The following is a 25842-nucleotide window of genomic DNA, read 5'->3' as shown; positions in this document are numbered from 1 at the left end:
GTCTTAGTAACTTGCTTTGTACTGAACATAGTGCTCAACTTTATAATCCTGACAACTATAAATCAGAGAAGATGTACACTGTGAAGGACCTCATAAGAAAGTTGAGTTTTGTTCTGACCATATGAGGGGGGAAGAAACCTTTCATCTTCCTTGCAATGAAAGGCAATGAAAACAACATTCTTTTCCAGTACCATGGAAGATGTCTCCTTTAATGGGCACCTACATTTCTATGCAACAATTATGATTTTACAAAACTATTATCAGTTCTGAGGAAGTTTCAAAGCAACGAATTATTTCTTTGTGCTCCTACAATTTCAATTGGTCCAATTCTGGACGATGTCAACCCTGATTACTTGACTAAAGTGGAGTCTGCTAGGTTTCTACATGGAAATTTACTCTTTTCTCTTTGTAATTAGTAGATATTTTGTGGGGAGATTCTTGGAAACTAACTAGGTAAGTATTCCATTCTTAAACTTTCAGATTATTCATTTTATATATAAAAACCTTTTCAGGGCTTCCATAGTGGCGCAGTGGTTGAGAGTCCACCTGCCGATGCAGGGGACGCGGGTTCGTGCCCCGGTCCGGGAAGATTCCACATGCCGCGGAGCGGCTAGGCCCATGAGCCATGGCCGCTGAGCCTGCGCATCTGGAGCCTGTGCTCCGCAACGGGAAAGGCCACAACAGTGAGAGGCCCGCGTACCACAAAAAACAAAACAAAACAAAAAACCTTTTCAGTAGCTATGAAGATGGGCATGATTTTGCTCCTTAATGCTAAGCCCTATTCATATAATTATATAATATTTTGCCCAAATTCCCTTTTGTTTGGTATCAATATCATGACTTTTTTTCTATCTGCCTGAGTATCTTTTTTAACCCAAGTTTAACTTTTCTATATAATTTTGTTTTAGGTGTGTCACTATATAGTGCACAGAATTGGGTTTTCTCTTATGATCCGATCTGAAATTCTTTTTCATTTAATAAATGAATTTAGTCCATTTACATTATTGATATGAGAACTTTTTCTTGTTCACAACTCTACCATTTTATATTATTCTGTACCTGTAGTTTTTGTTTTATTTTGTTTTTTAAGTAGTTCAACTACATGGTCTTTTTGCTTATTCCTAAGTATTAATTCTTTAATTTACAAAGTTTGCCTTTTTGTTCTAGTAGCTAACTTTATAATTACAACCTTATAGAATATCTTTAGTTGTCTATTTTTAACATTATTTACTAATCTCCTATTGCGAGTAATGATAAAGTTAGTATATTTCCTTGTTTTTCCCTTTCCTTTCCTCTTCTTTTTTTTTTTTTTTTTTTGCGGTATGTGGGCCTCTCACTGTTGTGGCCTCTCCCGTTGCGGAGCACAGGCTCCGGTCGCGTAGGCTCAGCGGCCACGGCTCACGGGCTCAGACGCTCCATGGCATGTGGGATCTTCCCGGACCGGGGCACGAACCCGCGTCCCCTGCATCGGCAGGCGGACTCTCAACCACTGCGCCACCAGGGAAGCCCTCCTTTCCTCTTCTTAATCACCCAATTACTTTTTTAATTACAAAAAGAGATGCAATGATAATGCTAACAACAATTACAGAAGTAGGTAGTTAGTACAGAGTTTTAATATATTTTTCAAAATAGCTAGAAATCAAATTATGTCATAATTCATTTGACCTGAAGGAGGTGGAAGATGCTGCTTCATTTTTTTTTTAATTAATTAATTTATTTTTGGCGGTGTTGGGTCTTCGTTGCTGTGCATGGGCTTTCTCTAGTTGTGGCGAGAGGGGGCTATTCTTTGTTGCAGTGCATGGGCTTCTCATTGCAGTGGCCTCTCCTGTTTTGGAGCACGGGCTCCAGGTGCGTGGGCTTCAGCAGTTGTGGCACGTCAGCTCAGAAGTTGTGGCTCGTGGGCTCAGTAGTTGTGGCTCATGGGCTCTAGAGCTCAGGCTCAGTAGTCGTGGTGCACAGACCCAGGTGCTCCGCAGCATGTGGGATCTTCCCGGAGCAGGGCTTGAACCCGTGTCCCCTGCGCCACCAGGGAAGCCCTCATTTTTTTTTTTTTTAAGTCATCTCTATTGAGGTAAAATTTACACGCAGTAAAACTCACTCTCTGTCCTTTTTGATGTATAATCCTATGTGATTTGATAACATAGAGTTACACAATCACCACTACAATCATGATACAGACAGGATCAATGACCACAAGCCTCACCATTCAATTTTAATCAACAGTATCATTTTAATATTACCTCTGTAGTGCTAAATGTGCTCTAATGCTACTACTTGAGTTGTCAGCTTTAAATGATATCCCATAAATTCCTATTAAAGATAAATCGGGGCTTCCCTGGTGGCACAGTGGTTGAGAGTCTGCCTGCCGATGCAGGGGACACGGGTTCATGCCCCGGTCCGGGAAGATTCCACATGCTGCGGAGCGGCTAGGCCTATGAGCCATGGCCGCTGAGCCTGCGCGTCCAGAGCCTGTGCTCCGCAATGGGAGAGGCCACAACGGTAAGAGGACCGCGTACCGCAAAAAAAAAAAAAAAAAAAAGATAAATCCATTTAAGTATACACACTTTCCCACCTACCTCCTGCATTCCCTTTACAATTTTTGTGAGATGTGGTATTTGACACTTTTAGGGTATAAAGCATTTACATTCTATGCTGTCATCCTAAAATATACATTGGTTTTCATCTTAATTCCTTGTAAAATTATGCATTGATCTCAACCTAACATTTTCTTGGTTTTACTCCTGATCTCTTGGTTGGCTGAATGTAAAACACAACAATTTCTGATATACAATTAGTAAGTCTTAGCTAATAATAGAAGAAAATAGTAAATCCACTTTCACTAACTTTACAAAACTTAAAAAATTTTTTTTTATTTGGCCGCACCGCATGGCTTGTGGGATCTTAGTTCCCTGACTAGGGATCAAACCTGGGCTCACAGCAGTGAAAGCACAGAGTCCTAACCACTGGACTGCCAGGGAATCCCCACAAAGCTTTATTTTTATTAGTGATAACAGTAGTAAATGAGTACCTCTAAAGTACTGTGGAACTGCCTGGTGATAAGGAGCATGAATACTCAAGTTACTGGCTGACTGTCTTTTATAAAGGCTTTACTCCATGCCATTAAATATAAAGTGAGACATAAACTGAACCTGGATTCATGTAAAAATAAACTGTGGTCCCTTCATGCTTATATGGTCTCCAATAGTCTCCCTCTCTCATAATTCAATCATTCTTTCTAAAACCTTGACACTGCTAATTGCTTAATGAATCTTTCCTTCAGAAAAACATGAAAGAAAACTTTGTTTACAATAAAAGAATGAGCATCTAGATGATATTTATTCATCAAGGCATACACAAATACACAAAATAGGCTAAACCACTTCATGTTACTCATTTCTGACTTTTCCTACTACTCTTGATTCTTTTAACAAGTAACATTCAACAGCACTGCTTATGAAGTTATATGCTGACCTCTCTTCAATATACTTCCAGATTATCTTAGTGCTAACAGCAGTTATATAAAAATATGGAAAGAGCTAGAATAAAGCCTCCACTTTATCCCTTTGATGATGGGAAATAGCTCTGCCACTGTTTCAGCTATAACCTCATTATTCACATGGCTGTAAGTTCTTAATGAATTTCATCAAGAATTCAATTTAAATGTATTAAGTTGCTGTCAGTCCTTCAGTAAGATCAATGAACACCACTCAGGGAAGTATGGAAACAGTTTTCTGAATCTTCCCTAGAACAACTTCAAGGCAAGAATTAGATTCAATAAAATGCACTTTAGTAAAGAAACAACAAGGGATACTGAAAAGAACAAGAATACTGGAGTCTGGCAGATCTGAGTTTAGAAAAAAAAAAATTCAAGACTTGGACACTTAATATGTACCATCCAGGACACCTATGTTTCTAAAGTCTCACAGGGCTGTTGTGAGGATTACAACACGTGAGGATTACATGTAATAAGATAAAGGTACAGCGTATTATTTGGCAACTATTGCACAATCAACAAATGCTAGATAATATTAGTTTTTAGTCATTAAGTGTAGTTGTCTTTAAAAAACAATCACTGCAATTATTGAGAGATACAGCTAATTGTTGCAGGGTAAAATATATCTAAAAATTCTAGCCACGTTCACGTCAAGAGATCAGAAGCGTATCTTGAAATGGTTGCAGGAAATACAGTGATAAAATGAGAGCATTTTGAAAAACACAGGCAATCTATTTAAATGATATTATAAAAAGAACTCAACTGTACTGGAGAATTTTCTCTATGCTTTATGTTTTGGCCTTACTGATTTTTACTGCCAAAGTAATTTCATCGAACATGGATGGGCAAGAGGCATAAGTATGGTCAAGTGCTTTATGTCACCAGTTCAAAATGTATCCTCCTTTTCACCCACTTTTATATAACAGTTTTATCAACTGTACTCTGACCATGGAAATGATTTACTGGTTCTGAAGCTTTGAGAAAGGGAAGGTACAGGGAAAGGTGAATGAAGGGAGACATGCTATTCAATTCAGTTTTAATGATTCAATGCAAAAAACATGTATGATGTTCTATCTATGTTCCAGAAGCTGTGGAGCTCAGTGAAGAGCCAAAGATGAGTAAAACATAATCCCTGAGAACATTTATTTGTATACAACTGTTCATAGCAGAAAGCCTGTAAAAACACAATCTCACTTTGAGTACGCAGAGCTAATATGATTAAAAGTTCACCATGGCCATGAAAAGGAAGCCTTCCAAATTTATTGGGATCTATTGAAAAATACTGATTGGGTATACTGTGGTTTAAAAACTTAGTAGAAACCACTCACTACTTAAATGCTCTTGTTAAATTACAAAGAAGCCAGGTTTATACATTCAATGAAGTCATGGAATATTTGCTACCAAAGTGAATGATCTCCAACCTAGTATGAAACATTCTTTTGGGAAAAAACAGAAACAAAAAAACCCTAAATGTCACAAAGATTAAAAATCAAAGAGTCTCTGTTAGATTTTTATTTGAATATCAAAAAGCTTCCAAATCTAGTCCTTAGTATTTTTATTAAAAGTATTCATGAGAATACCATTAACTTAAGAGTTCTGCATATCTTATATAATGTTCTACTATCAACGGTACACTAAACAAATGTCTTAAATCTTCCTCTGATGGAAATGTCTTTCATCTCTATTGGGAACTTTCTCAGTCATGCATAGTTTATTTGAAATCCAAAGGTTCATTTGGTTCTGCTAGACTAAAATTAGATTACTAAAACTAGAATTTTATACTCACCCGATCCTCCTTTTGCCAAGTATTTGTTCTTTGCATAAAGGACAGAATCTAACATGGACTCAAAAAGAAGAAAATAGCCCTGTATAAAAAAAGAAAAAATGGATTTTAGAAAAGTGCAGTATCATCATATGCAGTTCAATTTAAATATCTGGCTAGTGTTTTAATGGAAAATATACTTTTAGTCTCTACCATATAATATTCTGCAAAGTTTGAAATTATTTTTTGCAGTAAATTCTCCACATAATAATTATTAGAAAATCAGGCCAGGGAATGGACTTGAGGACATGGGGAGGGGGAAGGGTAAGCTGGGACAAAGTGAGAGAGTGGCATGGACATATATACACTACCAAATGTAAAACAGATAGCTAGTGGGAAGCAGCCACACACAGCACAGGGAAATCAGCTCAGTGCTTTGTGACCACCTAGAGGAGTGGGATAGGGAGGGTGAGAGGGAGACAGGGAGATGCAAGGGGGAGGAGATGTGGGTATATATGTATATGTATAGCTGATTCATTTTGTTATAAAGCAGAAACTAACACACCATTGTAAAGCAATTATACTCCAATAAAGATGTTAAAAAAAGAAAAGAAAAGAAAAGAAAAGAAAATCAGGCCAGGGTACAAAGTGGATCCAGAACGTTTATTACAGCAGAATATACTGAACCTTCTCTACCTGTGCTTCCACTTTCTAGACTATTATTTCTTCCACATTAAAAGGAAACTTTCAGATAGAAATTGCTAATGTATCCTATAATTTCCTGGAATACTGCAATATTAATCTAGAGCAATAGTTCTTAACTAGATTTTGCCCCTGGGGGACATTTTTCATTGTCACAGCTGGGTGGGGGCAATGCTGATAAACGTCCTTCACTGACACAGGACGGCCCCCAAACAAAGAAATGTCTGATCCCAAATGTCCACAGAGCTAAGGCTGAGAAACTCTGGTCTGGAACACCTTTTCCCAAAATGTTTCCTGCCCAAAAACATTCTCTTTGAAGAGTTTTTTTTTAAAAAAAAAAAAAAAGGAGGGGAGAGGTGAGAAAGACCAGATGCTGTATCATCCTCATATAGAGATTCATAATGCACATCAGCACATTAACAGTTCTGAGAAGTGTTATGGTAAAGAGGATGGTTGAACAAATTCTAAACAAGTATTACCCACTTTTTAACTAGAAATCTCTTTTTTTCTATTTAACATGTATCAACACCTTGCACAACTATGTTGTTTGAAATACATTTCATGAAACTCAGCCCCAGTGTGCTCCAGACTCTGGAGAACACTTGACTCCTCCACCAAGAAAGCCTAATCACAGCACAGATGAAAAGATAATCTGCCACTACTGGTGTCACAAACACAGTACATTCTAATAGTATGCTATACACTTTATTATAGAAATGATAAAGTAATCATGAGTGAGAGATCAATGCCAGTTTCTGTCAGTCTTCTTCTGGGGCCCATCCTCCAATAGCCCTGAGCAGCAGGGTAAGTCAAGTGCTCAGCACAGTGCTTAGCACATAATACACCCTATTATGGCTAAGGGTTAACCAATATGAATGTTACCCTCATGTCAGCATTCTAAATCAAAACTGTTCTCACTCATTTGTTCTGTGCACAAATAACTAAGAGGATCAATACACAACACAATGAACAAAACTGTTTTAAATGTTTCTCTAGCACAGGAAAAACCTTCAAACCCAGAATGGATAATCTTCCCAAGAGATTAATAGCAAATTTAAATTTACAGAAAATACAGCTCTAGTGCTTGAATCACTTATAAAGGAACCTAATTAAACTACTGCTAGCAACTCTATATTGGCATTTAGCTTCTCCCCACAACACACTAATCCACTGATAAGAAAATAATTGCCTACAAAAGACAGACTTAGCAACAAAACTCTTTTATTACTGTGTTTACATTCGGATAATTAAGGATTTGGTGGAAACTGCTTTCCTTGATAGAGCACTTCAGTAAAATGTCTAACTCTTATAAGTTAGTTCCTCATTAATATCATCTGTGTATTCAAAGCACAAGAGCCTTCTGGAATTCAACTAAGATATCTTTATCAATCTGACATAATTCATGCAGATCTATGCACACAGATGCTTATAAATAAGCATTTATCAGTTGATTAAAGTGAATTATAATTTTTGCCAAAAAAATTATTTGAAGAGGAGGCATCTATTTACCTAAGAGGAAAAGATCAGTTGGTAAAACATGTTAGTAGGTTGGGAAAAAACGGTCCTTATTTGCAAGATTGTTGCATGTTAAAACATTAAAATAAAATCAAATCACATTTTCATACAAATTGAGTATTCATTATAGTCCAATCTTTTTTGGAAGGGGGCAAAAAGTATAGTGTGTTACTGATCTGGCACCATGTCAAACTGTTTCTAGTATTATTCTTTCAAAGTAGTTAGTTAAATCTAAGTATTTTCCCTCTGTAAGTTCAAACTCCATCTTACTTCCACATACTACAATCAAACCAAAAAAGTTTTTTCAATCCGTAACTGAAAGTAGCTCCTTCTAGCAACATGCTCATTTATTGCATTTAAGATAAAGTTATAATTCGCCATTCATCTGAGATTAAATAACCGTATTTTAAATCGGTACTATGGTCAATACCAATAGAACCAGTTTAGAGGGTGGACTCTTGGATTTATATCCTAGAGGAGCTTCTTTCTCTATGTAACGTTGGGCAAGTTTACAAATGAAGAAACCGAGACTCAGTGACATTAAGTGACAATAACAATGGTATTCTACACCATAGAGCTGTTATGAGAACTAAGTATGTTAATACATGTAAAAAGGTTTGGAACAGTAAATCTAATTAGTTTAACTAAAAAAAATTAAGAGCTACTTAAAAAATATATTTGTAAAGGCTAGTGAGAATTTTTAAATTACATTTAATAGAGAATGAAGGCTTACCAGATTGTCCAGAATTATATAATATTTAGTGAATGGTCCTATATTAAAATCCAGTCAGAACTAAAATTCTTTTTCCCCCCGCCCCAGGAGTCACTTTTTTTTTCAGACCAGCCAAAACTATACGCATTGTGTGTATACAAAAAAAAAAGATAAAAATGAGAAAACTTTCTTTAAAATTAAGAAACAAAATTTTAAACCCAATTGAAATAATTTGATCAGGTTGGCCAAATTAGTGCCAATTCCAGCTTCAAGATTCTTCTTGTGAAGATAGAGAGATTTGTTTCGCTGGGCTAAAAAAGTTAATTTTACTTAATCTTCTGAACTTTAGTATTTATACTTAAGACTTTCCTATATGTCTGCTTCCATTTAAAATAATAAACACCAATAAGCACTTTTCCACATACCCCATAATGATCACCTTAGCTAAGATCAGAATCCTGATCAAACAATATTAGAGAGTTTCTAAGGTTCTAACTATTTAAACAATGTAATTTTCACATTAGAGAAATCAGTACTAGCAAGGTTAAGTGAGGTATTTTAGGTCACGTAGCTGGAAAAATAATACTGGACAATTTTCAGATCCCCTCATAAACACTGGTCTTAAGATTCAATTCCCAATGCTGCTAACTAAACTCAACAAGAGATAAGAGTGCAAATAAACAAAACAAAGATAATCATCCCCGGCAGCAAAAACATCCTTTCATAAATGCCATGTCTTTACTTCCCATTTTTGAGAGTCAGCCAACATTATGAAGTCAGAGAGTTTCTGAAAGCAAATAATCAAATGTTTTTGTTGATACATGTAAAGGATTTAGCAGAGTGCCTGGCACAGAGTTAACACATAAAACCTACAAAGGACCATTTTTTATAACTCTAATTTGGCAGAAGTCATCATATGGGGTCAGCTACTATGAGGTAGAATTGGGCTAAAATGGATTGAAGCAGAAGGCTAAAGCACGTCTTTCTTTTTTCGTCTTTTCCCATTCCATTTTTTTCTCCTTTTTCTCTCTTCATTGGTGTATAATTAAAAACAATACTTTATTTCTGATAATACCTTTTTTATTTCTGTAGCAAGATATTTCTTGTATATGACAAGGCTTCTGTTCTGTCAAAGCAGTTTCTAAACTTTATGTTAAAGAATAACTAAACTAGCAAATCAGTAGAAAAGCATTCCTTCAAAACAAGAATAGAGGGGCTTCCCTGGTGGCGCAGTGGTTGAGAGTCCGCCTGCCAATGCAGGGGACACGGGTTCGTGCCCCAGTCCGGGAAGATCCCAGATGCCGCGGAGCGGCTAGGCCCGTGAGCCATGGCCGCTGAGCCTGCGCGTCCGGAGCCTGTGCTCCGCGACGGGAGAGGCCGCAACAGTGAGAGGCCCGCGTACTGCAAAAACAAAAACAAAAATAAACAAAAAAAAAAAAACAAAAAAAAACAAAAAAAACCAAGAATAGATTATACATATTCATATTTAGTCCATCTACTAAATATGCCACATTATGACTATGATTATGATTTTGGCCACGCCACGGGGCTTGTGGGATCTTAGTTCCCCTACCAGGGATCGAACCTGGGCCCTGGCAGTGAAAGCGCCAAGTCCTAACCACTGGACCCCGGGAATTCCCAAGCCACGTTATTTATTACTCAATGAAGACTGACAATTTTACTGGTCATTTATTTCACTTAGTATCCAGATATCTGCTCAACTATTACCTCCTCAAAAGGGATTTTCTTAATGTCTCCACATAAAATATCTTCTTTTTCCCCCACCGAACTCTCTCTCTTTACCCTGCTTTGTACTCTATCATAGCACTTAAAATTGGTTATTTTAAAATGCTGTTTTGCTTTCTAAAATTAAAATTCTCAAATAATAATAGTGGTGAAAACTGTCAAAGTTCATAGTATTAAGTGTTCTTTTATGGAATATCTTATTTAATTCTTCCCTAAAGCACATGTTATTGTTATTTCCATTTAACTAATGAGGAAATTAAGGCTTAGAAACGTTAAATAAGACTTAAAAAAACAGCACACAGTCACAGAAACAGTTGAACAAGTCAGAATTTGGAACCTTGGTCTGCCTGACTACAGAGGTCAAGTTCTGAATAGCTATTCTATGTTGCTTCTTAAATTGATTTACCTGATTGAAAATAAGACTTGGTATTTGTATTATATTATACTACATTTGTAATTAAGGACTCAAGTGTCCTGAAATAAGAAAATTCCCATAGAGCATATTAAACAAGATTAGAATTTACAATAGGTATCTGATTAATATTTCAGAGTGAAAGCTTATTTGGCAAGTGGCTGTTAGCCACCATTCACTGTGAAAAATATGACTTTAGAAAATCAATGAATATACTAGAATATATGTAGAAACAAAACTTAACATTTGTGAGATAAATGAAAATGTCTAGTTAAAAATATTAGCAGATGAAAAGTTTCATATATGGATTGCTTGCGGTTATTGTCCTTTCTCTCAACTTTCCACGTTGCTAAACTTCATTTTACTATAGGCTCCCTACGTGATAGAATAGGCTTTAATTTCCTGGGAATTGTCCTTGGTTCTGAACCAAGTCATTTATTACTGATATCAGAAGGCTTTGCTCCAAATGCCCTGCTCATCTGCAGTGTAATTCAGACTGTAATTTCACAGGCTGCTGCCTCACCTGTAGGGGTGCCATCTGGAAGAGAATTATACCCAATACTTCTCCCATGATGCTCATGGGGCACTTTTCTTCCCAAACTGACATTCACTTTTTAAAATTAAAATTTGCATTTACACTTCAAAAATTAATAACTACAAAAGTAACACACTGGATCAAATCTGAAACTAGAAGAACCATTAACATTATTCACTGAAATAGAAATAATGCCTATTATTATTTTAAAATGTCTGCTCATGGTATCTTCTTGGAATAGATAAATTAATGATAAAAGAAACCTGTGATACCTTCAGAATAAGGTGCTTCTCTTGACTAATTTTTTTTTCAGTTCAAATAACTGAATTACTGACACACGCTTAGGTAGAATTAACTGTTTAAAAAAGTGAGGCAAGGGGAAGGCAACAATAAAATGACGAGTTTATGTGTAGAAAGTCTAGTGACAAACAGTCAACAATCTGGATTTATTTAAAGATAAAAAATAAAGATTTATTTAAAAGTATTTAAAGATTACTTCCAACAAATAAATAAACCTACGAAATCTAATCTCAAATTCTTAAGTACATTTCTGAAGCATAATAAATATTTGATGACTTCTTTTTCAATACTCCTCTCAATTCTATAAGATTTACTATAGATAGGATTTTATCCAATGTGACTGGGACTAGTAGTCAGTTAACTGAAAACAACATGTTTTAAGTAAAAACATACAAATGTAGATTTGTTTACCAATATTACCAATATCCACTTGCCAAGTGGAGAATCCTTCAATCCTATAATTTCCACCCTCACTCCTAAGTCCTTCACGATTGTTTTAGTGCTTTATTTTACAACAATTTTTTTCTTACAATATTGTTCAATAGTTTATGTTAATATTAACTGATTTTTCATAAATAAGTAGGCAAACAAATACAGTAAGCTCTTGGTAAACAATACAATCCAACTGATAGGAGCAGAAGAGGAGCAGCACACTAAAGGTACCTCATTAGCCTAAGTGTTCAGGTAGCCATAGGAATCTAGCAGATGTTATACAAAAAGAATGCAAAGCATCATTAATCTGGTGAATTAAACGCAGGTTGGTTAGGAAGCTTCAACTGTACATGCATGTGACAAAGTATACTGTCATGATGTCACCTTTTAAGGAAAAACTTCCTTGATGTCTCAGACTAGGTCAGGTGGCCTGTATAATATCATCTAAGTTGAGGTATGAGCTATTATCAATGCATAGAAATGAGAACTCTAAAACAGGGTTTCTTAACCTTGGCACTACCAACATTTTGGGCCAGATAATACTTCCTTGTAGGGGCTGTTCTGTCCACTGTAGGGTATTTAAGCAGCACTCTCCTCCAGTCCCCATCTCTCCTGAACTGCTGTAACCTAAAATGCTTCCAAGACATTTCCCATTACCCATATATCCCAGGGGGGCAAAATTAGACATGCTCCCTCCACTGCTGAGAATCACTGCTCTAGAGATATAACAAAAATAATTAGATAAGCATTTTCTCCTCATCTACAGTGCTCTCTGCTAGAAATGTACCAAACTTAAGATTTTACAGGATGTACCTGATCTTGTCTGATCTTAGAAGATTTAAAGGATGTAAAAGAACCTCTATTTACTTCATTGTTATATTTATAATAGCCTTAGACATTGAACATCTAAACTGCAAAGTTTTTTCAGTGATTCCCAAGCCTGTGATTTGACTCTTTCACCTTAAAATGTGCTAATACTAACCATTTTATTTATCACAAATATGATAAGGACGTTACATGAGAATTTTAAAGTAATTATGTAAAATACTTTTGGGTAAGATACTTTCCTTACTGATAGCTCTACGGTAACCGAGACAGATTATATTACACTTTCACACACCTGGAAAAATGCAAGGTGTCCGATGATATCAAGCAACAAGAATATCTGTATCCTTTGCACTCATTTGCCATAAAATGGGTAAAAAAATAATGCTTTAAACATGAACACACAGACATCTTTGTTCAATGTTTTATGTATTTGGTTAAGATAAATTTCTTAAAGCAGAATTTCTGCATTAAAGGATATGCACATTTAAAATTTTGACCTGTGTCATAAAACTGCCCCATAGAAAGACTGTGACAATTTTTACTACCAGAACTACATGAGTGTACTAAAAACTTAAATGTAAATGGGGAAGGTATGAAGTTTTATACACACACACATATATATCTCCATGTTCTGGGCGGGGGAAAGTACTAACCATAAAGAAAAAGACTAATAAATTTGACATTAAAATTTAGAACCTCTGTTCATCAAAAGACATCAGAAGAATAAAAAATAAGTCACAGAGTTTGGAAAGATAACACACACATTTCCATCTCCAACAAGGAACAGTAATCAACAAGAAAAATGCGGGCAACCCAAAAGAAAAATGGGTTAAAAAAATTATATACAGTTACGAGCCAGGAAATCACCAATAACCATATGCAGACATGCTGAACTTCATTAGTAATTCAAACACAATGAGACTACCAAATGATTACCAGATTGGCAATAATTACAAAGTTATGCAATATCCAGTGTGGCAAACCTATGGGGCAATGAGGTAAAAATACTTCGATCCATCCCTCCTTCCCTTCCTATTCTTTTTATTTTTTGAAGTATAGTTGGTTTATACAAAGTGGTGTTAGTTTCAGGTGCACAGCAAAGTGATTCAGTTATACATACATACATGTATTTTTTTTTCAGATTCTTTTCCATAGGTTATTAGAAGATATTGAATACAGTTCCCTGTGTAAACAGTAGGTCCCTGTTATATATATATTTATATTATATATAGTAGTGTGTATATGTTAATCCCAAACTCCCAATTTATCACCCCTCCTTCCCCTTTGGTAACCATAAATTTGTTTTCTATGTCTGTGAGTCTGTTTCAATTTTGTAAATAAGTTCATTTGTATCTTTTTTTTTTAGATTCCACATAAAAGTGATATCATATTTGTCTTTCTCTTACGTGAGTTAATATAATCTCTAGGTCCATCTATGTTGCTGCAAATGGCATTATTTCATTCTTCTGTATGACTAATATTCCACTGTATATATATGCTACATCTTCTTTATCCACTCATCTATCGATGAACTTTTAGGTTGCTTCCATGTCTTGGCTATTATAAATAGTGATGCTATGAACCCTTTGGTACACGTATCTTTCTGAATTAATTTTCTCCACATATTCACCCAGGAGTGGAATTGCTAGACCATATGGCAACTCTATTTTTAGTTTTCTAAGGAACCTTCATTCTGTTCTCCACAGTGGCTGTACCAATTTACATCCTCACCAACAGTGTAGAAGGATTCCTTTTTTCCCCACACCCTCTCCAGCATTTATTATTTGTAGACTTTTTGATGATGGCCATTCTGCTCGGTGTGAGGTAATACCTCATTGTAGTTTTGATTTGCATTTCTCAAATAATTAGTACTTTTTCATGTGCCTGTAGGCCATCTGCATTTCTTCTTTGGAGAAAGATACATTTGTATTTCTAAAACAATATTCCAATCCTGCACGGTGATTGAAAAAAATCATTAATTATAACTGGAAATTCTACTCTTAAAAATACAACTAAATTACTTGCTAGCACTTCTACTGATGAGAATTAATTAAGTTATACTTATATGTAACATGGTGGTCCTACAAAACTCGTAAATTATAGATGTTTGAGACTACAGGAAAGATGAACTCTATTAACAGTATGATTCAGGGCTTAAAGAACAAGATCTCATTCTGTTTCCTGCACCAATGCATTTTAGGAGCTCCTGATCCTCTACGTACAACATATAGGCCAGAAGAAAAAAAAGAACATCTAGTTAGATGCATCAGTAAGCTGGCTTTCACCTTGAGAACCATTTGCTAAAGCTAGTAAATAAACATGGAAAAACGGGAGATAAAACCCATGGTCCAGCCAAAGTGAGGAATATAAGACCCAAATAACAAAACAGAGACAACCAAATATATCTACAGAGTAAATGTAAATTTAAAATCTCACCTGCTGCCACCCTGCTCCCTCCCCGACAACCCGGTTTAGAACCTTGGCATTGGGTGGTCAAACACATACTCCCCTCCACCCCAACCCCGCCTCCAATAATTCTTAACATAAGCCAGTCCTCATGCAAATATACAATCTTAATTTACAATGTCTAGGTGGCAGGAAAAACCTCAGCAATTTAAAAGTGATTCTGCAACATACTCTGTTGTCAAGACTGTGAAAAAACAGGTATTCTCATTACTGTTGGTAAGAAAGCAGAATGGTAATAAGGTAAGTGCTGAGGAGAATTTGGCAAAAACTGTTAAGATTGCATATGCATATGCATTAACCCTTTGACCCATCAATCCCACTTCCAGGAAGATGAAATGAAATATGTACAAGAATGTTCAACATTAGCTGTAACAGCAAAAGAATGATAGAAATTTAAATGAGTGTTAGTTATATACATTATATTTATCTGTACAATGGAGTATTATATAGCCATAGAAAGGAATGAGGTGTATCTTTCTATAATGATACAGAGTGATGGCCAAGATATAATTTTAAATTTAAAAAGCAAAGCATAGAACAATGCATAGAGTATGTTAACTCTGCGTAACATAGGGTGAAAATATAAATATATACATATCTAATATCTTTTTAATAAACCAAAAGCTAAAAAAAAATTTTTTTAAGGTTATCTATTCACTAAGGGACAAAAGGAATGGAACCACATAAATGTTTTTGTAATTAAAACAAAATTAAACTAAAAAAGGAAAAAGAAGCAATTCCCCCAGATTGAAGAAAAAGTAAACAAATAAATCTGATTGTATGTCAAGTTCGTTACATAACCAGAGGAAAATAATTAATTCAAGTAACTTTGAAACACAGTATTTAGACTGTGTATTCCCATGAGATATACTCTAGGACAAAAGAAAATATAGAGGGATCATAAACTGCATTAGAAATCTTATTGTTAGTAGTACAATTGATATAAAAAATTTAAAACTATTATAGGTAATCTATTATATGATAAAGTAAACAATTATTATTTTAAGAATTAATATTTTCTACATAGAAGAAAAAGAGATACAGTACAAAATTAAAGACTCTAAGTAAAAATTCCATAATCTTAAATTGGAAATATCAGTGTAAACTCATGGTTTTTTTAATATTAAAAAAAATAGCTATACCTGTCCACTAAGAACAACATACAACCAATGGCAGTACAGTAGCAATGAGCACTCCTAGAACCCAGACTGTGATCTCTATATATACCGTTTTCCAATGAAAGAACCAGGATTCTTTGATTCCATGTTTAGGCAGTATAAAATGACTGTAAAATATCTTATAGTACCAGAAAGTATAATCTGAAACATAAACATACTTATATTTTCTGTTTTTCATTATTATATTGAAGACAACTAGGAATTGTTAAAGGGATATAAGAGGCAAGTTCAAATGTCTGTCATTAGCTAAAAATAGGCCAGTGTGAACACCAAAAATAGTAATTACAATGGTTCAAAATACATCAAATATGTTAAAAGTCCATGAGTTCATAATGACACTAAAAACAAACCAAAAAAATCCCTTTAGAAAATGCTAGGGAAACAGTTCATTATTCTGAAAATGTTAAGTAGAAAATATACGGCATTTATCCCCTTTTTCCTATATAAACTATAGTTTATAACCAAATGCTTGATGAGAGTACTTACAGAATAACTTCACCTAACAAAGAATAAATGATATAATTAGAATATCACAATTTTATAACTTCTAATGAAATAATGAATCTAAGAAATCATTTTCAATGAATTCTAAAATCTTTAAGTCAAAGGCTGATAGGGAACTTTATAATAAGTAGATTAGGCTGACAACTCCAAAAGCAATTATCAATCTCAATGTAACAGAGACAGCCAAACACTAAGAGTCCCTTGACTCAATACAATAGAAACCAATCACCACCATCACACATGAGGTGTTCTGGGGGGAAAAACCCCTTGAATTTGTTAATCCTCTATTTCTTGACCTTGTATTTCAAGTTTACAAGATATACAAGGGATAGAAAAACATATTAAATGACACCATGAGGATGTAATCATCAAAATCCAGACCGTGGAAAATTCTACAGGAAAAATGGCCCAGTTTCTTCAAAGAATTGCATGATAAAAAAAAAAAGAGGAAGGTGAACCTACAGATTAAGAGATTTTAGATACCAAGATTTTGATACCAAGAGCATGATGCATAAAAATAAAAACATAATTTGTACCTCATCAATATTAAAAACTTTTGCTCTGCAAAAGGCTCTGTTAAGAGGACTAGTTACAAAGTGGGAGAAAATATTTGTAAACTACATATCCGATAAAAGAACTGGTAAAAAGAACTATCAAACTCAACACTGAAAAAATGTCCAATTAGAAAATGAACAAAAGACAGAAACACACAATTCACTGAAGAGGAGATACAGACAGCAAATAAATATATGAATAGATGTTTCACATCATAAGCCATTAGAGAAATGCAAATTAAAAGCACAATGAGATATAACTACACATCAGTGGCTTAAATGAAAAAAATAGTGACAATAGGAAATGTTGGCAAGGATGTGGCGACACTGGATCACTTATATGTTGCTAGTAGGAATAGAAAATAGTACAGCCCCTCTGGAAAATAATTTGACAGTTTCTTATAGAACTAAACATACAATTACTGTATGATTAGCAATTATACTCTTGGGCACTTCTCTGAAAGAAATGAAAACTTATGTTCACACAAAAATCTATACACAAATGTTCATAAAGCTTTATTTGTAACAGCCCCAAATTACTGGATGTCTTTCAAAAGACGAATGGTTAAACCAACTGTGGTACATCCACACCACAGAATAATACTCAGAAATAAGGAACAGACTATTGACACGAGTCATAATTTGGATGAATTTTCAGTGAATTATGCTAAGTGAAAAAAGCCAGTACCAAAAGGTCAGATACTGTATGATTCCATTTACACAGCATTTTTTTTTTGATGTGGACCATTTTAAAAGTCTTTATTGAATTTGTTACAATATTGCTTCTGTTTTATGTTTTGGTGTTTTGGATGCCCAAGGCATAGGGGATCTTAGCTGCTGACCAGGGATCCAACCCCCAGCCCCTGCACTGGAAGATGAAGGCTTAACCCCTGGAACGCCAGGGAAGTCTCCTACACAGCATTCTTGAAAAGACAAAATGAAAGAAACTGAGAAAAGATTAGTGTTTACCACAGGTCAAGGCTGGGATTGGACAAGGACAATAGGAGGGCTCCTTGTAGTGATGGAACTGTTCTGTATCTCAATGATATCAGTATCAGTATCCTGGTTGTGCCATTGCATGATAGTTTTTCAAGATGTTATCATTGACAGAAACTGGGTATAAAAGTACAGGGAATCTCTGTGTAATTTTCTATACTTCTATGTGATAATCTACAATTATATCAAAACCAAAAGCTTAATTAAAGATTTATGAGGGCTTCTCTGGTGGCGCTAGTGGCTTGACAATAGTCAAGACACGGAAACAACTCAAGTTCCCACCACCAGATGACTAGCTTAAGATGTGATACATACACACACACACACACACACACACACACACACACACACACATACACACAGAGGAATATTACTCAGCCACGAAAAGTAATGAAATACTGCCATTTACAACAATGTGGATGGACCTAGAGAACTTTATGCCTAGTGAAATAAATCAGACAGAGAAAGCCAAATACTATATATCATTTATATGTGGAATCTAAAAATTAACACAATGAATGTATATGCAAAACAGAAACAGACTCACAGATATATGAAACATTACCAAAGGGGAGAGGGAAAGGGGAAGGGAAAAATTAGGGGTATGGGATTAACAGATACAAACTACCATATATAAAATACATAAGCAACAAGGATATGCTACATAGCATATGAATCACACCCATTACCCTGTAATAACCTATAACGGAATATAATCTGCAAAAATCCTGAATCACTATGCTGTACACCTGAAACTAACAGAATATTGTAAGTCAACTATACTTCAATTGAAAAAACAAACCTAGAAGTAAAAAAAAAAAGGAAAGTAAAAAACAATGGATTTGTTTAACAGATTAAAACTAACTTCAGAATTGGTGGACTGAACTGAAAAAAATTATCCAGAATGCAGTCCAGAAAGCCAAAACATTAGAAAATATGAAAAGGTGAGGAGGCATGGAAGATGGAGAAGTCTAATAAATATACAATGGTAAGTCTAGAAAGATTTATTAAACAAGATATGAAAAACTCAAACCATAAAGAAGTTTGATAAATTTGATACACAAAAATTAAGAATGTCTATTCATCAAATCATATCAAAAAAATAATGAACTGACAAGCCACACACTGCCAACAAACATAATTGATAGAGAATAATGTATCTGTCAAGACAAGCTGGGTTACCCTGCATTAACAAACACCATCCAAATAATCACCTAAAACAAAAAAAAAGGTTTATTTCTGGTATTACAGGTTGACAAGAAGCATTGCTTATTATAATCACTAAGGGAGTCAGGCAAGTCATAGGGTCACATCTAACTTCAAAGGAGACAGAAAGATAAATTCTCCTATGTGCCTAGAAACAAGGAGAAGCAAAAGATATGAGAATAGCCCTAGGGCTTCCCTGGTGGCGCAGTGGTTGAGAGTCCGCCTGCCGATGCAGGGGACATGGGTTCGTGCCCCGATCCAGGAAGATCCCACATGCCGCAGAGTGGCTGGGCCCGTGAGCCATGGCCGCTGAGCCTGCGCATCCGGAGCCTCCGCAACAGGAGAGGCCACAACAGTGAGAGGCCTGTGTACAGCAAAAAAAAAAAAAAAAAAAAAAAAAAAGAATAGCCCTAGTAACACATTGGTAACTAGAATAAATAAGAAACTCTTTCAGAAAAATAATAAAAAGACAAAAATCCCAAATACAATGATAAGCAAAATAAATGAACAGAAATTTCATAGAAGACAATGCCAAAATGAGCTATAAGCTCATTTAAAACTGTTAGTTCTTACACATTTATATAACTGCACTCTAGAATTTCCCTCCCAAATTACATAAAGAAATGAGCAAAAATTAGCAATTAAAACCAGTCAATAATACTGTTTATCTTGAGAACATGTATGCAATGGGTTGTATGTGCTTGGTTATATAAAAGGATGAGATTTCTTTCTGTTTTTGTAATCTCTTAGTGGATTGCCAGTGATGCAAATCATATTCTGGTTTCATGTTTATTTAATAAAATAAAATTTATTTAAAATTGTGTTCCTTCTCTTTTAAAAAATATAGTCATGGGCTTCCCTGGTGGCGCTAGTGGTTGAGAGTCCGCCTGCCAATGCAGGGGACATGGGTTCGTGCCCTGGTCTGGGAAGATCCCACATGCCGCGGAGCGGCTGGGCCTGTGAGCCACGGCCGCTAAGCCTGCGCGTCTGGAGCCTGTGCTCCGCAAAGGGAGAGGCCACAGCAATGAGAGGCCCGCGTACCGCAAAGAAAATAATAAAAATAAAATTAAAAAAATATAGTCACAACACAACTGAACCAGAAAAGAGAAAATAACAGCAAAACTGACTTCCATAATAAGAAAAAAAAAACATAAAATGTATATTCTTCAGGGGTTTTGTGGTTCTGCAATAAGAGGGTCCCTTACAGCACTTAGTTAAGCCTTAACACAAGAAGTACCAGTGCCTTTGTTTTTTTAATGGTAGATTAATTCTAAAATATGACAGTAGTTTGGTTTTTCTTTTAATAACAGCATTTCAGAAAAAAAGTAACACTTAGAACTATTCTTTTAAATTACTTAAATCAGTACTTAGAAATATAAGCCTCAAATGCAAAATATTAGAAAATGAAAATCTGAAAATCAATGATCTAATAAGCTTCGATTTCAAGGAGCTAGAATAAAAGCAGCAAGTCAAACTAAAAGAGTAGAGGGAAATAATAAGGTCAGAAATAAATAATAGAAAATAAATGTATGATAGAAAAAAATCAACAAAGCCAAAATTTGGGGTCTTTGAAAAGCGTATTAAATGATAAACCCTTAGCAAAACTGATCAAGACAAATCACATTTAATTTCTCAATGAAACAGAAATTTCATTAAGGGAACAGATTAAGCCTCGGGTTTATTCTTCCTTTTACTGGACAGAAGCACAAATTAATAAAAATAAGGTTGAAGACTGAATTCATGAAAAGGTCAGTTAACCTCACATTCATTCAACTTCAAAGCTGTAGTCCTGACTTTAAATTGGATATCTCCAAATAAATATTCTAGTATTAAAAAGGTATAGAGGAAAGAGAGTGAAAATGGAGCCAACCAAATCAATGTATACCCACCACTGAAAAATTTACTCAAAACAAGTCATGTATTGAGAGGTCAAGAAAGTCATTAATAAGAACAGATCAACATTTAATGTTAACTAACTCCAGCTAAAATTTTCATTTCACCTAAATAAATAATTACTTCAGAGTCCTGTCACCTAAATTTTGCCAATTTGGAGGATCTATTAAAGAGAGTATGAAAGATCTATGCTAAAAGGGATGAAAAACTAAGAGGACAATTATCTCCATCAAGTCCTTTAAATCAGTTTCAAAAAGCAGTGTAAGTCATGGCTTCTTAAACTTGTCCCTTAAAGGATTTCTAATGGTTAAAGAGAATGAATTGGAATTCCCAAGGAATTAGGGAGTACATTACTAAAATCAGCTCTGCAAGGGCTCAAAAAAGAAGGCAGGTGTTTTACTTTAAAAATCTGTAAGAATTTTGCATTCCACTCCATAAAAATACTAATAATGCCCCCCTTGAATCTTCACACAGATATAATTTGTTATTCCTCAAACACATGATTGGGGGTTCTCTAAATCCAGGTTGTGGAGCACTGGAGCAGGTATTATTTATTACAAATTGGTGGCATTCATATGATTACTCAAGGCTTGTGAATCAAATATCTGTCCTAAGATAATTCTTAACTACAATCACTTCATACTAATTATTATAGTAATTATGACTGAGACAACTGAGTTACATGAAACAATCCGAGTTTGTAATGAATGCCCATCTGTCTGCGAATGCAAACTGTTAAAATTTAGGAGCTTACTTTCACTCCCAGGTAGAGGTAAACAGTTTTACTGAAAAAAAAAATTTTTTAATTGCTATACAATTTTGAGTTTGAAATAAAAATTAACAAATATTTCATGTCCTCTGGCTAATATAGTGAAAAGTTTCTGTAAGGACAGTTGATACACACTCCTGAATAACTTATGCCCTTTATCTTCATAATTAGAATAATTTCCAACTCATTGAGCAAACATTAAGCACAACTAGAATGCAACATGGATTATGGAGAGCCAAAAAGCAAATAAATCCAATTGAATCAATCACATATGATGCACTGAATCTCTTAGCAAATGCAACTTCCAGAAATGTGATGAAAGAGATATAAAACATCTAAAATATTATGTTTCAAAAGCAAAAAGTTACCCACAACACATAACTGCTTCAACATAAACAACTTTCCTTAAGGGACTAAACATTTTCACTTAAATTTGGTCTCAAGCACAGAAAAAAAACAGCATATATTTGAATATGATACATATTACTATACTTTTCTAACATACCTGCAATATAAAATAGCCTGAGATCCACTTAAACAATTTCTCAAAGGGTTAAATTTTCCCTACAGCTACCAAGATTCCACTATTACAAAACGGTCTCCTCTCTAGAATAAGAAATAAAATGGCTGCAGTGTCATGTGAGTTTTAATTTAAATAAACATTAAGATTAAATAAAGGGGAGGATGGGGAGTGGTTAAGAGTGCAGCTAAGAACAAATGTAAAGATTATAAAACTGAAATAATTATACATAAGAGGCCTATTTTTTTTGGATAAATTTATTTGTTTTAATTTATTTTATTTTTGGCTGCGTTGCATCTTTGTTGCTGTGCGCGGGCTTTCTCTAGCTGCAGTGAGCAGAGGCTACTCTTCATTGCGGTGCGTGGGCTTCTCATTGCAGTGGCTCTTCTTGTTGCAGAGCACAGGCTCTACGCGCGTGGGCTTCCGTAGTTGTGGCTCGCGGGCTCTAGAGCGCAGGCTCAGTAGTTGTGGCACACGGGCTTAGTTGTTAGAAGGCATGTGGCATTTTCCCAGACCAGGGCTCAAACCTGTGTCCCCAGCATTGGCAGGCAGATTCTTAACCACTGTGCCCACCATGGAAGCCCAAGAGGCCTATTCTTAATTACATTTTTACTGTCTTTGTTTTCATTTTATTCTTAATTCAGATGTCAGCACATCTGTGAAAAAATCATGCTTATAAACCACAATTTTCCTTTCAGTGTTCAAATACAGTAACTATCTCTCTGTTAATATTTGGAGTACTCAAAAAAGCCCTACTGAATATGCATTTTATATTTTATGTAAAATAATTAGGTATTATCAGTACTACCTAAAATTTGTTTACAGAGCAGCAAACTGAGACTTTTTCTTGAAACATACATATAATACATTTTAATTCATATTAAGAAAAATATCAAAAATATCCCTAACCCCAGTAATCCACATCCATCAGCTGATTATCATACTTCTTTGCACTCATCATAGGCAGAGTCAATTAGTAAATGCTAGCCATGGAAACAGAGGACCTTTTGCTCTTACAAAGGGCTAATAAGCCAAGGCAGAAGCCCCAAGAATGTTCTTCCCTCAAGTATTAATATTCTTTATTTCATGTATATTACCATTCCCAACTTTTAGTTATTGAATAACCTACTCAAGCAGCTCATGCACTAGTTACAGATTGCTTAAAAGTTTGTGTAACTTTCAAAACTGAATGGCTAATTATTGAGGTCTTATTATGTGCCAGAATGTTTTATGACATTTACAGGTATTAATTCCATTTAATCCTCACAAAAACCCTGTGAAGTGGGTACTACTGTTATCATCATTTTATAGAAAAGGAAACTGACTCACAGAGAGGTTCAGTAACATGCCCAAAGTAACAAACCTAGGTGCGGCAAAACAGGGCCAAGAATTCAGGTGGTCTGACTCTGGAGCAATATTCTTAACTCTGTCACATGCTACATCCTTGCCTTCCTGTGATGTACAGAAAATTATAAATAAGATCGTGTATGTGGCCAGTGAGTTTCTATCTGGGAAATTTCTCTTATGATGTATATTCCCCCATCATTTACTAATGCTGATCCCTTTCACAAAATATGACCATACCAAGTAAATCCTGGTTCCCAGTCTTAAGAGAATCGAAAAAGGTACATGAACAATTAATTCTACTACACTGTAAAAGTGCATAATAGAAGCTTAAACTAAACCGCAAAAGAAGGGAGAAAAGAGATTCTATATGTGATCAAGGGGCTAAAAGGGAAAGCTGCATAAGGGAAGAGATGTCTGAGCTGAGTCTTCCAGAACTACTAGCAGTTTGCCAGACAGGGAAGGTAAAACACACTAAAAGAAATAAGGCAGTTTGCTAACACATATTTTGCTCTCACCAATCATCAGTATCTTCCATTAAGGGGCAAACTATTTCTGCCAAAAACACACTAATAATAACGTGACTTTAGAAATAGAAACAAAAGACTTTAAAACAACAGTAATCTTTGTTATCAAAGGAACATTTTTTACAGTTAATTTTACGTAACACTGTATTTTTGATTTTTAACCTTTGTTATTTTTCACTATTATATTTTTAAAGATTTATTATTTATTTATTTTATTTTTGGCTGTGTTGGGTCTTAGTTGTGGCACGCGGGATCTTTCGTTGCGGTGTGTGGGCTTCTCTCTAGTTGTGGTGTGCGGGTTTTCTCTTCTCTAGTTGTGGCGCGCAGGCTCCAGGGCACGTGGGCTCCAGGGCACATGGGCTCTGTAGTTTGAGGCACGCAGACTCTCTAGTTGAGGCACATGAGCTCAGTAGTTGTGGCACGTGGGCTTAGTTGCCCCGCGGCATGTGGGATCTCAGTTCCCTGACCAGGGATCGAACCCGTGTCCCCAGCACTGAAAGGCGGACTCTTTACCACTGGACCGCCAGGAAAGTCCCTGTTATTGATTATTATTTATTGATTTTAAAAAATATACCAAAAATCTGGCAGTAAAAAGATGTCTTTTACTCTGACGGACCAACAGAAAAATAAGAAAAGCAAGAAAAAAAATGGCAAGAGGTATACAGTTGAGGGAAAGTTATGTCTTACATTTCCTTATCTTGAACCACTGGACATATGAGATTATGTCTACTTTTAAGTAGACAATACATACTAGACATGTACAGTTTTATTTCGCTTAAAATTTTCAGAGTAATAAATATAAAAGAGGAAAAATAGAAGAGTTTAAAAAAATCCTTAAATTTAGGTCATAAGCTATGGACAGGAAAGGCAAAAACACACCTGTACAACCGAAAATTTGTGTTGTTAATTAATCTCCTATACTTTCCCTAACTCTAAGATTAATTCAACTTATCTAATTTACTGAACTACTTACATAATTATTATTATATCATTTAAGGCAAGAAAGACCGGGAAAGGCCACCTAATCCTTGTGGCAGTTGTCTGAAATGGCATGGTTTCACTGCCAGACCAAACTAAAACCAACAAAGACATTTCAACACGCACCAGCTGAAAATGTGACCTATGACAGGCTTCATGGCCCAGTTTCTGGACTGTTGATAAACCAAATCACAAGTCATGTTTCTAAGTGATAAAAGCTATAAAATCCTGAAAAACTATTTACAAACAATAAAGAATATTAAATATGAACAAAGAATACCCCATCATTGTGGGTGTGGGCCGGTGCATGCATGCACTATACAGACACACTTGTGTTGGTGAAAATGGGATGGGAAAGGTGACAAAATTTTAGGTCACTTCTGTGAAGAGCAAGCCTAGACAGAAAAATTACAAAGGACTTTAGACAACCTGAATGTATATTATAAGTGATCATGACAATGTAAATTCAC

The 25842-nt window shown here is 35.2% G+C and overlaps 1 protein-coding gene across 2 annotated transcripts in view; it reads right to left on the bottom strand.

Annotated features, from left to right (window-relative positions):
• PRMT3 (protein arginine methyltransferase 3) overlaps positions 1 to 25842 on the bottom strand; it is a 138127-nt gene that overhangs the window by 57121 nt on the left and 55164 nt on the right. For both annotated transcript variants that reach the window (XM_082660952.1, XM_082660953.1), the window contains one exon: positions 5280 to 5358. In XM_082660952.1, coding sequence (XP_082517078.1) covers positions 5280 to 5358 — 79 coding nt within the window. The remainder of the gene's footprint in view (positions 1 to 5279; positions 5359 to 25842) is intronic.

This window comes from Grampus griseus (assembly GCF_964374135.1).
Source record: "Grampus griseus genome assembly, chromosome: 8".
Taxonomy (NCBI): Eukaryota; Metazoa; Chordata; class Mammalia; order Artiodactyla; family Delphinidae; genus Grampus; species Grampus griseus.
Note: the sequence above shows the minus strand (reverse complement) of the source record. Positions and strands in the feature narration are given on the sequence as shown.